Source organism: Scyliorhinus torazame, chromosome 7, assembly GCF_047496885.1.
Source record: "Scyliorhinus torazame isolate Kashiwa2021f chromosome 7, sScyTor2.1, whole genome shotgun sequence".
Taxonomy (NCBI): Eukaryota; Metazoa; Chordata; class Chondrichthyes; order Carcharhiniformes; family Scyliorhinidae; genus Scyliorhinus; species Scyliorhinus torazame.
This window is the reverse complement of record NC_092713.1, coordinates 277868484-277882353: the sequence shown is the minus strand read 5'-3', so window position 1 is coordinate 277882353 and position 13870 is coordinate 277868484. Positions and strand designations below refer to the sequence as shown.

The window sequence follows — 13870 nt, the reverse complement described above, 5'->3', positions numbered from 1 at the left end:
CTTTCTAAACTCCAATGAGTACAGACCCAGAGTCCTCATATCTCCACTTCATCATGAAGGCTGTATCGCCTATTGCAGCAACAACTGGATCTCGGAAGCATTGCATGCATAGCACTGCCTGTGGTAATTAATGCTGCTGATCCTCGATTTCTATGGCCATTTACAACAGGTAACATTAGCAAATTCAGTCAGTTTGCCACCAAGGAGGTGATAGATGCCCTCTTAACAACAAGGGAGCATAGAGGTTGCTGCTGAGAATAGAGCTCAGTGGAATTTCCAGGTGCAAGATCACCCTGACTGCCCAAATCGTTGCCCTGCATTCTTCTCATAGTGCATCATCCATGTTGTATAACAAGAAAGTATTGTACTCCCTGAACTTTCAACTAGATTGTGACCAAAGGCAGCAAATAATTCAAGTCTCCAATAGTAATGAGGCCCTCATACTGAGGCTGCCAGGACCGGGGAAGGTTGGGGAGAGGCCGAGCAGCCAGGGAGCCACCGACATGACAGGGGTGATGCACTATCAATTACGACGAGACGAGAGTAGAGAGTAATCGAGGCTTTATTGCACAGAGATGTGTGGCCTCCTACAGCTCCTGCCGAAATGGCTGCAGTTCGGAGAGCACACACATTTATACTCCACCTACTGGGCGGAGCCAGCGGGCAGGGATCTACCCCCGTACCTGTAGTACAGGGGCCTTACCGTAATACCCTTGTATGCAGTGCAGTATATACAATATAATACAACAGTGGTGACTACCACATTCACCCCCTGTTAAAAATGAGTCCAGCGGGGGGGTGGAGGTTGTCATTAAAATTTCAGAGAAGGTTACAAATTTAGACGGTCGGGCCCTTGATCCGTCGTTGAGAGCACCGCAGTGCTGGTGGCGTGTCAGGTGTCAGCTCGGTCATCGGTGACTCCGAGAGCGTGTCGACATCCTCTTCATCCCCAGGTGGGACCAAGGGGAGGACGGGTTGGCCTGGAGCGGGGGCTGTGGTGTGGTGCGCTGGAGGAAGGGAGGGTGGCGCCGGGGCAGAGTGGGGTGTGTGTGGGGACCCAGCTGGTGCCAGGTCCCTGAGGGAGACCATGTCTTGGCGGCCGCCAGGGTACGCTATGTCGGCATACTGCGGGTTTGCATGGAGTAGCTGTACCCTCTCAACCAATGGGTCCGCCTTGTGGAGCCGCACGTGCTTGTGGAGGAGAACGGGTCCTGGAGCTCCCAGCCACGTTGGGAGCGAAACCTCGGAGGTGGACTTCCTGGGGAAGGCAAGGAGACGTTCATGAGGGGTCTCGTTAGTCGCCATGCACTGGAGCGATTGAATGGAGTAAAGTGCAACGGGGAGGACCTCCTGCCAGCGGGAGGCTGGGAGATTTCTGGACCGTAGGGCCAGCTGGACGGCCTTCCGGACCGTCCCATTCTCCCGCTCCACCTGCCCATTTTCCCGGGGGTTGCAGCTGGTCGTCCTGCTCGAGGCAATGCCCCTGTTGTGCAGGTACTGGCGCAGCTCATCGCTCATAAATGAGGATACCTGGTCACTGTGGACGTAGGCAGGGAAAGCGAACAGACGAAGATGGTGTTGAGGGCTTTGATGACTGTGGCAGACGTCATATCGGGGCATGGGATGGCGAAGGGGAATCTGGAATATTCGTCGACCACATTGAGGAAGTACGTGTTGCGGTCGGTGGAGGGGAGGGGCCCTTTGAAGTCAACGCTGAGGCGCTCAAAGAGGCGGGTGGCCTTCAGTGAGCTTCCATCCTGGACTTCGATGCCCAGTCATGTGTGTTCGTGAGATTTGAGTCAGTACTCTACGTGGTTAGTAGAAAATTCTTTTCCTTTTTTTTCTTCTTCTCAGTTTGTCTCTGGTCTTCTTAGATCTTCAATCCTGGTAACATGTTACGTTTTGGTGCTTGGCCAGTAGGAAACATGCACAAGAGAACGTCTAGTTCTTGACGAGTGAAAGGTTTGTTTTTTTTTAAAATGCGTGGGCTAGATAACTGTGAGCAATATATAAAAAAGCTACTAACTACAACAAATTATCCAAGAGCTACAACAAATATGACTATCCTCTACAGCAACTATCTCCAGACTCCTTGGGGTATCAGAGTCATGTGGTTATTCTCTACTGCCACCTGTTGGTTGGAGGTCGTATAGATTACTATTTATATGATTGCTAAACATATCAACGCAGCAGTGTTACACATTTATAAAATATGCAGTATTCCTTAAAAGTTGTAATAGTTGACCTCTTTTCTCAAAATAATAGTAAGTAATATATTCAATACCCTTAGTAGATGTTTAAATTTTGATTATGGCTGAAAGAGTTTATCTTTGTCAAGTGTCAAACATAATAGATGGCATGAATTCCCCCAAAATTCACCTTCCCATTTTGTTCCAGATGGATACACTACAGATGACATTGAGTTCTACTGGCGTGGAGGTACTCGAGCAGTGACTGGAGTAGAGAAGATTGAGTTGCCACAGTTTTCTATTGTCGATTATCACCTAATTTCCAAGAATGTTGTTTTCTCTACAGGTATATAACAATCTAACATTGAATATAAATGCATGTATGAACAAAAGATTCCAATGCTGCATGCATTACTGCAGCTCGCAAAGATTTTCCCAACCCACCGCTACTGAGCACTTCTTCCGGGATCTTCTGATCCGAGCTGTCAGAGAAATGCACAGTGCCTCCCCCCTAATTCCAGCAAGCATAGTAAAATTGGGGGGAAAGTGAGGATACCCCCCCATTTTTGTGATACCAATGATCCGTATTTAGCCTTATTCAGATAAATTTAAAGATCTAGTCTTCAATTATGTTCGTGAATGGATGGGTAAATGGGTCGGTGAGTGAATGGGTAGATGTATGAGCTGTTTATTCGGGTTGGGGTGTATTTGGGTGATCAGAGCTGAGTCACCTTGCCAGGAGTAGTTGGGTTGGGATAGTCAGGTGATCGAGGGTGAATCGGGTAATGGTTGGGTCTTGCAGGAGGGGTGTTGGCACGGTTGTGGGGGTGTAGTTGGGTCCGGTCAGGGGGTTAGTCACATCTGGTTGGGAGACGAGTCAGATCTGGCTGAAGGAGTAGTCAGGTGATATGGGGTAATCGAGTCTGATTGGAGAGGAGTCAGGTCAGATGGTAAAGGGTCTCTACCCCTCACCCTCACACCTGATGAAGTTTCCCCCACCGCAGAAATAACCTCCAGCGAGCCAATAAAATCCCACCCCTTCTCATCCTCTGGGACCATATTTTACTTTAGCTACTCTCTTTATTTTGTTACAATCCCAGCTGCTATTAATACTGGGAAGATAAGATTCCAGATGAAAGGTAAGATTACAGATGAAACCTAGCTTGATCGACCCTAACTTTTTGTTAGAAACCACGGGGCAAATTCACAGAAATCTGCTGTTGAACATTTAATACAAATAAGAAAAATATTTATTAAATCAAGAAAACTGAAGGATATTGCACCAGGCAAAAAGAAAGCTCTCAATACAAGCACAATGATCCAAATTCCTACTAATCCTTTCCCCTAGCAATCTCTTTATAGGCACACAAACAAGTGAAGAGTCACCGCTAGCTTGACACAAATACTTCCTCCATAAAACTGGCACAGTTGCAAACAGTTTTCTTCCAGAACGCTTGAGCATTAACTTGCTGCTTCTCACCTAACTCGTCTCTCTCCAGGAACAACCAAACCTCCACTTTAAACTCACTGGGCTGCATTCTCTGATTTGAAGACAAGTGCTGACGCCGGCGTGGGAAAAATGGCGTTATACGCCAGAAGAAAACGGCGCAAAAGCTGCATCGATCCTCCGTCTGATGGGAGGGCTAGCAGGCACACAGCGTTAAACCCCTGGCTTTACCTGCGGATACAGCCGGAGAATTGCCGGGTCAGCGGTCGCGCCGTGCAACATGGCACCGGTCGCGTGCGGACCCGGCCTGCCACATACTGTTCTCCAGTCACCCAACTCGCCACCCCCGTACTGCATCCCACCAGTGTCCCCGCCAAAGCATGCAGAACGGCTTCACCCACTGACTGTGGCGGCGCTGGTCTCAGTCGGCAGTCGCCAGGCTGGGTTCACGAATAAAAAAGGATAAGTGTTCCACACCATCAGGAACTCAGCCCATCGGGGCGGAGCATCGGGGGAGGGCCTGAAGTGATGTCTCGATGCCGTCCATATGCGTGCGACGTACTCCTCAGGCACGCCATTTTTGAGGGGGTGGAGCATCGCAAAAGCGGCGCCACCCCCGATTTCGGCACAAACGGGGATTCTCCGGCCGATCGCCAAACACTATTTCGGCGTCAGCCTCCGGAGAATCCCGCCCACTATTTCTTCAACTGCAGAGCAAACAAATTAATTCCCTCAATTCAGTCTCCCACTCACACGTCTACAGAACTGATCACTTTACTGAGTCCTACAATTGATTATTATGTTAATTACTGTTGCACGAGCCTTGCCGTTTTTATTCTCGGAATGCTTAAAACCCCCATCCTCTCTAACACACTGAACTCCCCCTCTCTTTACTCTTGTGTTTTTTGTCTCTGTGTCACTGGATCCCTGTCACTAGACAACAGTAAAGAGTTTCCAATATTTATTTCAGCATCATTGAACTTTCAACACCCTTTAATCCATCTCTTTAACTTCAGGGGTCATAAGACCTCATAAAAAATGTATATATACAAATAAACCCAAAAGACCTGAAACCTTTTTGTCACAACTCTATTCAGACTCCCAGGCACCAAAGTTCATAAATAAATCCTGAATGAAACTGAGACCATTTTTTTCTTTCTTAACACAAATATATATATATATATATATATATAATATTTCAACTTAAAATTATGCCTTGTTCATAGCAATAAGCTTTTACGGTCTGATTTTATGTCTTTCATTCTAGTTTACTGGTATATTCTAATTTCTCCCTCTTTATTGTTTTTAGTCTTCCTTTGTTGGTTTCTAAAATTTTCCCAACTTCTGACCTACCACTAATCTTTCCAAAATTGTATGCTTGTCTTTCAATTTAGTACCATCCTGAACTTCCTTAGTTAGCCACAGATGGTTCATGCTTCTTGTAGAATCTTCTTTTCTCAATGGAACATATATTTGTTGAGAATTAGGAAATAACCTTTTAAATGTCAACCACCATTGTCTTAGCTTTTAATCTATTTTTTAGTCCACTTCAGCCAACTCTGACTTTATGCCATTGTAATGACCTTTATTTAAGTTTCAGGCACTGGATTCGGACACATAATGTGAAATTCTACTAAGTTATGATCACTCTTCCCTAAAGGATCCTTTGTTATGAGATAATTAATAAATCCTGTCTCATTACATTTTACAACATATAAAATAGCCCGTTCCCTGGTTGGTTCCCTGAATACACTTTATGAACTTGTCCACGAGGCTGTCTTTGCCAATTTGAGTAGTCCAATCTTTGTAAAGAGTAAAATCACCCAGGATATTGCAGTACCTTTCCTGGAAGCCCACATTATTTATTGATTTATATACAGTCCAACAGTTATTGTTGTGTGGTTGGGAGGGGTGGAGTCTGCTGGGCAGCTATACATTAACTCACCTGCATGCACTCCTATCCCTGGTTATTTCTTATCTCCACACAAATTGATTCCACATTTTGATCTTCCAATCCAAAATAATCTCTCGCAACTGTACTGATCTCATTCTTTATTAACAGAGCTATTCCATTACCTTTTCCTTTCTGCCTATCCTATCCTTTCAAAGTTTCAAAAGTTGAATACCCTTGAATACTCAGTTCCCAGTCTTGATTGCCGAGCAACCATGACCTGATTTCTCTAGCTGGCGGGATTCTCTGTCCCGTTGCAGTGAATGGACTTCAGCTGAACGCCAAATTCTCCATTCTCGCTGGCAGGGTGACAGGGCAAACTCAGATTGGAGAATCCCAACCCATGTCTTCTTAAAGACTATCATATACCTATCGCTGGCTTGTTAGTATTTATTGCCCATCCTTAATTGCCCTTGAGAAGGTGGTGGAGAGCCACCTTCTTAATAGGCTGCAATCCATGTGGTGTAGGTACTCCACAGTGCTGTTATGAAGGAGTTCCAGGATCTTTGACCCAATGACAGTGAAAGAATGATAATAGAACTCCACGTCAGGATGGTGTGTGGAGGGGCACTTGTAAGTGTTAGTGTTCCCATACATCTGTTGCCCTTGTATCTTACAGCAGCAGAGTTTGTGGCATTGGAAGGTGCTGTCAAAGAAGGCTTTGTGGGTTGCTGCAATGTATGTTGTCGATGATGCACACTGTGTGTTGGTGGTGGAGGGAGTGAATGTTTAACATGGTGGACAGGGTGCCAATCAATGGGCTAATTTGCCCTGGATGGTGTTCGTGAGTGTTCTTGGAGCTGGACTCATCCAGGCAAGTGGAAAGTGTTCCATCACACTCCTGACTTGTGCCTTCCAGATGGTGAATAGTCTTATGGGAGTCAGGAGGCGACCTACCCTCCGCAGGATTCCTTGTCTCTGACCCACTCTTGTAGCCATGGTATTTCAATGGCTGGTCCAGTTCAGTTTTTGGTCAATCAATTTGTGCTATCAATTCATCCAACTTGTTACAAATGCTGCGTGCCTTCAGATAAAGAGGGCTGGATTCTCTGATTTTGAGGCTATGTCTCCTCACTGGCTTGGGAACTGTGGCATTTTACGCCAGATAAAATGACGTAAAACGGCCACCGATCCTCCGTTTTGCTAGCATCAAGGCAGCACCCGGCTCTAGCTGCAGCTACGGCCCGGAGAATTGCCGGGTCCGTGGCCGCGCATGCGCATGACCGCAGCCTGCAGTGGCCATGCCGTGCTACATGCCGGCCGCCGCTCGCGGACCTGGCCCACAAAATAGTCCTCCCTCTTTGGCCAGCTCTCACACCACGGACCACCCCCCACAGTGCCCCCAGCCCCTGATAATGTCCCCTCTGCCCGCGGATCGGCCCTCCCCCGACTGTGGCGGCACTGGATTGAGTCCGCAGCCGCCACGTTGAGTTCCCGATGGATGAGACCACATGTGGCCAACGCCTTCGGGAACTCGGACGGTCGGGGGCGGAGCATCGGGGGGCGGGCCTCAGGCAATGTCCTGAGGCCGTCGATACGTCAGTACACCGCTTTGGCGGGGGCGGAGCATCACAAAACCAGTGCTGCCCCCTATTTGGTCGGGAACTGTGATTCTCCAGCCAATCACCGAATGCGATTTTGGCGTCAGCGACCGGAGAATCCAGACAAAAGTTTTTAATTCTTTTTACCATTTTCCCCTACTGTGACCCTATTTGATTTGCACTCTTATATTCCTTCCTGTCACACTCTTGTTATCAGTAACCAGATCATTACCCTGCTTGTCTGTTCTATTTAACTTTCTAAATCTCCCCTCACCTGGATCCACCCCACCACCCGCTCCACTATTTAGTTTAAAGTCCTCTCTAGAATGCTCAGTTTATCAGGATATTGGTCCTTGCATGTTTCAAATGAAGCCCATCCCAACAGATGAGATCCCTCTTTTCCCAGTGTTGTTCCAGTGCCTCTCAAATTGAAGTCCATCTGTCGCACATTGACCTTTGGCCACGTATTCAACCCTCTGATCTGATTTACCCAATGTCAATTTGCTCATGGCTCAGATAGTAATTCAGATTCTGCTTTTTAATTTAGCCCTTAGCTGCTCATAGTCTCTCAACAGAATCTCTTTCTTAGTTCTGCCTATATTGTTGGTACCTATGTAAACCATGACAACTTGATTTTCCCCTCCCACTCCAAATTCATCTCACGCCCTGAGGACATGTTCTTAACCTGGCACTGAGTAGACATCACAGCCTTCAAGATTCTCACTCACAACTTCAGAGAACAGTATCTATATCCCTAAAGGTATCCTACTACACTCCTTATCACTCCTCCCAACTTAAAAGGCCCCCACACCATTATATTTATGGAAGTATTGACCAGTTTATTTCAAATAGTTACAATAGCAGCGTGAAAGTTTTGATATTAATTAAACTGGTCAGAGAGTTCCCATCAGTTTAATGAACGATAAAACCAAAAAGTGTCAGCAGAATAAGTTTGAAATTACTTTTGTGGGACTTGGAGGAGCAGAACTGCCCACCACCATGATTCTGTGTCCTACTACCAGCCCACCACCCACATCATACCCACACTTCCATTATTGCTAGTGTTGAGCCCAGTATTTGATAGCCTTAATGCACACTGCCTAACACTGACTCAATAAAATGAGGTCAAGCTCTCAAAATCACTGCTGCTGCTTTTCCATGTCTATGAAAGACTGACCGATATACTCCACTGGTTAGGTGCCCAAAAGTCAGAATTAACTCCATAGTCTGCTGGAAAACAGCAAACAAATGTTTTGACCTTTATCTTTGTATTATGGCAATGATGAAGGACATAATGTTGCACTTGAATTGAGGTTGTCGATTAATTTGTACTTTATTAACTAAATCTGTGAATCTTCCTCTGAATTAACACAATTTGTTCCCCCCCCATCCTCTTAAATAATCTGTCATAAGGATAGAAACAATAAAACATAAGGACCAGCTTTTAAGATGCTGTATTTGCATCACATGATACATTGTAGATTTTGAAAATTAAAAGAACTGCCAGGTTCTAAAGTAATCTGTTACAAATAAATCAGCATTCAGTCCACCTGTTATCCAACTAAATTAAAAGCAGTCTTTAAGACTAACAATGTTGAAAACACTTCTCTCATGTTAGTTTACTGTAAAATTCACAATGCTGTCGAGAAGCATCTTAGTTGTTACTAGGATTGATTGCAAGGCTGTAATCTAATCATCGTATATAAGTGCCTCATATAAAGATTAATAGATATCTGTTTGACTGAAATCTAATAAATAAATGGAAATACCCTGATCCAATTTTCTTGGACTTCACTGGAAAATAAAATCGAGTGAGTATAAAATGAACAACCGACTTTCTGCCAATCATTTCCCCTTTGGTGGGAACAGTTAAATTCAACCCTTTTTTTTCCAGCCAGCTAATGCAAGACATGATTGCAACGTTTAAATACCTTGCATGCGGCTCTGTTACTGTCAGTGCTGTCAAATTAGTAAATTAATTGGGACCTAGGGCAAAATTCTCCGCCGCATCGGGAACCCTGCTACCGACAGCAGTCAGTGGAAACTTTTGATGGGTGGCAGGGCAATGCGCTTGCCCCCCACTGACAAGAGAACTGGAGATTCAAATGGATGCAAACGGGCCTGAATGACCAATTTGCATCCACTTATCAGGCTGGACACCGTAACGAGGTAGCGGCTCGTTGGTCTAGGGGTATGATTCTCGCTTTGGGCCTTTCAGTCTGGGCGCATGCGAGAGGTCCCGGGTTCAACTCCAGGATGAGGCCTTGAATGTTGTTTCCTATTGGCCAAGTCACAGGTTTTGGGCAGCACAGTGGTTAACATTGTTGCTTCACAGCACCAGGGTCCCAGGCTCCATTCCCGGCTTGGGTCACTGTCTATGCAGAATCTGCACATTCTCCCCGTGTCTGCGTGGGTTTCCTACGGGTGCTCCGCTTTCCTCCCACAAGTCCCGAAATGTGTGCTATTAGGTAATTTGAACACTCTGAAATTCTCCCTCCGTGTACCCGAACAGGTGTCGGAATATGGCAACCAGGAGCTTTGCACAGTAACTTCATTGCAGTATTAATGTACGCCTTGTGACACTAAAGATTATTATTATTACGATTCTCCGGGCTGGGAATCACGTGGGCGAGGATTACAACAAATATGGACAAACGTGGTCCTGATGTGGTGGAGCTCGCCGTGGGCCAAGAGGGTAACCCGTTAAGAGGGTTGGCTCCAAAGTCCACCCAAGGGCCACCCGTTTCCCCCAACAATGCCAGTCCTGCCCACCACCAAAGCCCCCTCTTGAGACCCCAAAATAAAGAGACCCCTAAATAGGGGGACCCCCAACACAGAACCCCTAAATAGGGCGACTCCTCACAGAGCCCCCCCTCAAGCTCCTCTGGGCGGCACAAAAAATGTTTTGTCATTCTTGCCCTCGGTTCACCCTTCGTCCCAATTCTGAGACCATTCCAAAACCTCCTCCCTCTGACTTACCTGAAAGCTATATGAAAGAAAGCGTTTTCAAGCAATGAGTTGTAAAGGCCTGAATGCATCTCCTCAGAGTGTGGTGAGGGCAGGTTCAATCAAAGCATTGAGAATGAAATTAGGCTTACCTGAATAGGAAGAATTTTCAGGGTTATGGTGAGAAGGCAGGAGATTGGACTAATTTAATTGCTTATTCAGAAAGCTGACATACACACGATGATATTGGCAACCATTCCTTTGATGCCACACAAAACAAAATTTTGCTTCGACTTCCCATTGATTTGGGGAAGATATTTGACCAGGTATAAGCGGAATAGTGCTGAGGAAATATAGGGATGAATTAAGACCATAAGACATAGGAGCAGAATTAGACCACTCGGCCCATCGAGTCCGCTCTGCCATTCAATCATGGCTGATATTTTTCTCATCCCCATTCTCTTGCCTTCTCCCCATAACCTCTGATCCCCTTATTGATCAAAAACCGATCTACCTCTGTCTTAAAGACACTCAGTGATTTGGTCTCCCCAGCCTTCTGCGGCAAGGAGTTCCACAAATTCACCATTCTCTGGCCGAAGAAATTCCTCCTCATCTCTGTTTTAAAGGATCGTCCCTTTAGTCTGAGATTGTGACCTCTGCTTCAAGTTTTTCTCACAAGTGGAAACATCCTCTCCACATCCACTCTATCCAGGCCTCGCAGTCCTGTAAGTTTCAAAAAGATCCACCCTCATCCTTCTAAACTCTGACAACGAGTACAGACCCAGCGTCCGCAACCGTTCCTCATATGACAAGCTCTTCATTCCAGGGATCATTCTTGTGAACCTCCGCTGGACCCTTTCCAAGGCCAGCACATCTTTCCTTCGATACGGGGCCCAAAACTGCTCACAATACACCAAATGGGGTCTGACCAGAGCCTTACATAGCCTCAGAAGTACATCCTTGGTCTTGTATTTTCGCCCCCTCGCCATGAATGCTAACATTGCATTTGCCTTCCTAACTGCCGACTGAACCTACACATTAACCTTAAGAGAATCGTAAATAAGGATTCCCAAGTCCCTTTGTGCTTCTGAATTCCTAAGCATCTCCCCATTTAGAAAAAAGTCTATGCCTCCATTTCTCCTTCCAAAGTGCATAACCTCACACTTTTCCACATTGTATTCCATGTGCCACTTCTTTGCCCACTCTCCTAGCCTGGCCAAGTCCTTCTGCAGCCCACCTACTTCCTCAATACTACTGCCCCTTGTATCATCTGCAAACTTAGCAACAGTGCCTTCAGTTTCTTCTTCCAGATCATTAATGTATATTGTGAAAAGTTGTTGTCATGATATTCAGGTAAACATCATAGCACATACATACATACATGCATACATACTGATGGACAGATCAACGGGCCAATCAACACACACAACACGACAGCCAATCACAGGCAAGAGCATACACAGTACAAAACAGGGAACACAACACTTCCTGGGCACTCGAGCAGGAGACGGCTCAGGGCACAGAGCTCATTGCCAGCCACTCAGACATCCACCATGTGCTGAGTACAGCAGTTTACCATGTAAATAGATGTTTGAAATAAAACTGCGTTGTACCATTCGCAACCGTGTTGGTTTGTCTGTGTAACAGAGTACCCAACACTTCATAGTACCAGGAGTGACTTTGGTACCTACCATCAAATTCTCTGGAATTTGCCATCCTGCGCCATGGACACCGTCAACACACCGCAGCCGCTGCAAGTCGCTGGAAACCTCGGCGTTAATTGGAAGCTGTTCAAACAGCGCTTCCAGCGCTTTCTGGAAGCCAACGAAAAGGAAAGCGCCTCGGACACCAAAAAGATCGCCGTCCTCCTCACCCCCGCAGGTCAGCACGCCATCCATGTATACAACTCCCTGGTGTTCGCGGAAGGCGAGGACAAGACCAAATACAACACGGTCCTTCTCAAGCTCGACCAACACTTCAACGTCGAGGTCAACGAGAGCTTCGATGTGTAAGGATGAGTCCTTTCAGTCATTCCTTACGCATCTCTGCATCCTTGCGCAGTCCTGCGGTTACGACACCACCTCCGATTCCATGATTCGGGACCAGATCGTTTTTGGGGTCACCTCGGGCACCTACGCCAGCAGCTCTTAAAAATAAAAGGCCTCACCTTAGCCTCCGCAATCGAAGCCTGTGCCCTGCACGAAAACGCGACTAGCCGCTATACCCAATTTCAGGCGGCCGAATCGGCGCGGCAGGGGTCCTACGCGGCCGGATCGGCGAGGCAGGCGCCCTACGAGGTTGAACGGGTCCAGGCGTTCGAGTTCCTCCCGGCCCGTGGCCCGGATGAGGGCGGCCATTTCGCGCACTTTTCGAGGCCTCCCGCGCCAAAAACTACAGCAACACTGAGGGACGGGACGCGCAGGCGCGCTCGACGCAAGACCGAACTGCGCATGCGCAGTGGTGCAACGAACGCCATGATGTCACGACATGCGGCAACTGTGGAGCCGCACATTTGCAATGTCCCGCAAGAACCCGACAGTGCCTCCGCTGTGGCAAGGTGGGCCACTACGCTGCCTGCTGTCGAGCAGCTCAACCTGTCAATGTTCCCCAACTCCGACAACCTCGCAGGGACGTGTGGACCATTCAGCCTCCTTATTACAAATCGTGCCCAGACGATATCCAGACCAGTGACACAGACGACCGGGACGCCTTCCGTGTTGCGGTCATTGATGGGAACCGAATGTCTCCAGCCAGGACCCACCAGCCAGTGCAAGTTAACACGATCAATCCGGGCGATGAATGGTGTGCCACCCTAACAGCCAACCGATCACCAATAACATTCCGCCTGGACACTGGCGCCTCCGCCAACCTCATAGCATGGTCAGCCTTCTACGCCATGAAGGTCAGACCACCAATTTGGCCGTCCCGTTGCAGGATGGTTGACTACAACGGGAACGTTATCCCGGCTTTGGGATCCTGCCAGCTCCAGGTGACACACAACACACACACCGCCACACTCTGATTCGAGATAGTCGGCTCATCGAAGGACTCCCTGCTTGGCGCACAGGCATGCAAGGCTCTCCACCTCGTGCAACGAGTCCACTCTCTCTCTCCAGACGGCACATCTGACTTCCCAGATGCAGAGTTCAGCGCACAGCTCCAATCGCTCCTCGGCCACAACCAGGAGGCATTCGAGGGCATGGGAACACTGCCCTACACCTACAGAATTCGGCTCAAACCGGACGCCGCCCCGGTCATTCACGCACCTCGCAGGGTCCCTGCGCCACTCAAAGACCGCCTCAAGCAGCAGCTGCAGGATCTCCAGGACCAAGGGGTCCTATCCCGGGTCACGGAGCCCACGCCATGGGTCAGCTCCATGGTGTGTGTTAAGAAGCCCTCCGGCGAGCTCCGGATCTGTATTGATCCAAAAGACCTCAACAACAACATTATGAGGGAACACTACCCCATACCCAAACGGGAAGAGATCACGAGCGAAATGGCCCGGGCTAAAATATTCACGAAACTGGATGCCTCGAAGGGTTTTTGGCAGATCCAACTGGATCCATCCAACCGGAAGCTGTGCACCTTCAACACCCCTTTCGGCAGGTTCTGCTACAACTGAATGCCATTTGGCATCATCTCGGCATCCGAGGTCTTTCATAGGATCATGGAGCAGATGATGGAAGGCATCGAAGGGGTGCGCGTCTACGTGGACGACATCATCATCTGGTCCACCACACCACAGGAGCACATCTATCGTCTCCAACGTGTCTTTGCGCGCAATCGCGAAAACGGC

The 13870-nt window shown here is 47.7% G+C and overlaps 1 protein-coding gene across 1 annotated transcript in view; it reads left to right on the top strand.

The window, feature by feature from the left end:
- gabrb2a (gamma-aminobutyric acid type A receptor subunit beta2a) overlaps positions 1-13870 on the top strand; it is a 521644-nt gene that overhangs the window by 481725 nt on the left and 26049 nt on the right. The window contains exon 6 of the mRNA XM_072512521.1: positions 2398-2535. Within this exon, the coding sequence (XP_072368622.1) occupies positions 2398-2535 (138 nt within the window). The remainder of the gene's footprint in view (positions 1-2397; positions 2536-13870) is intronic.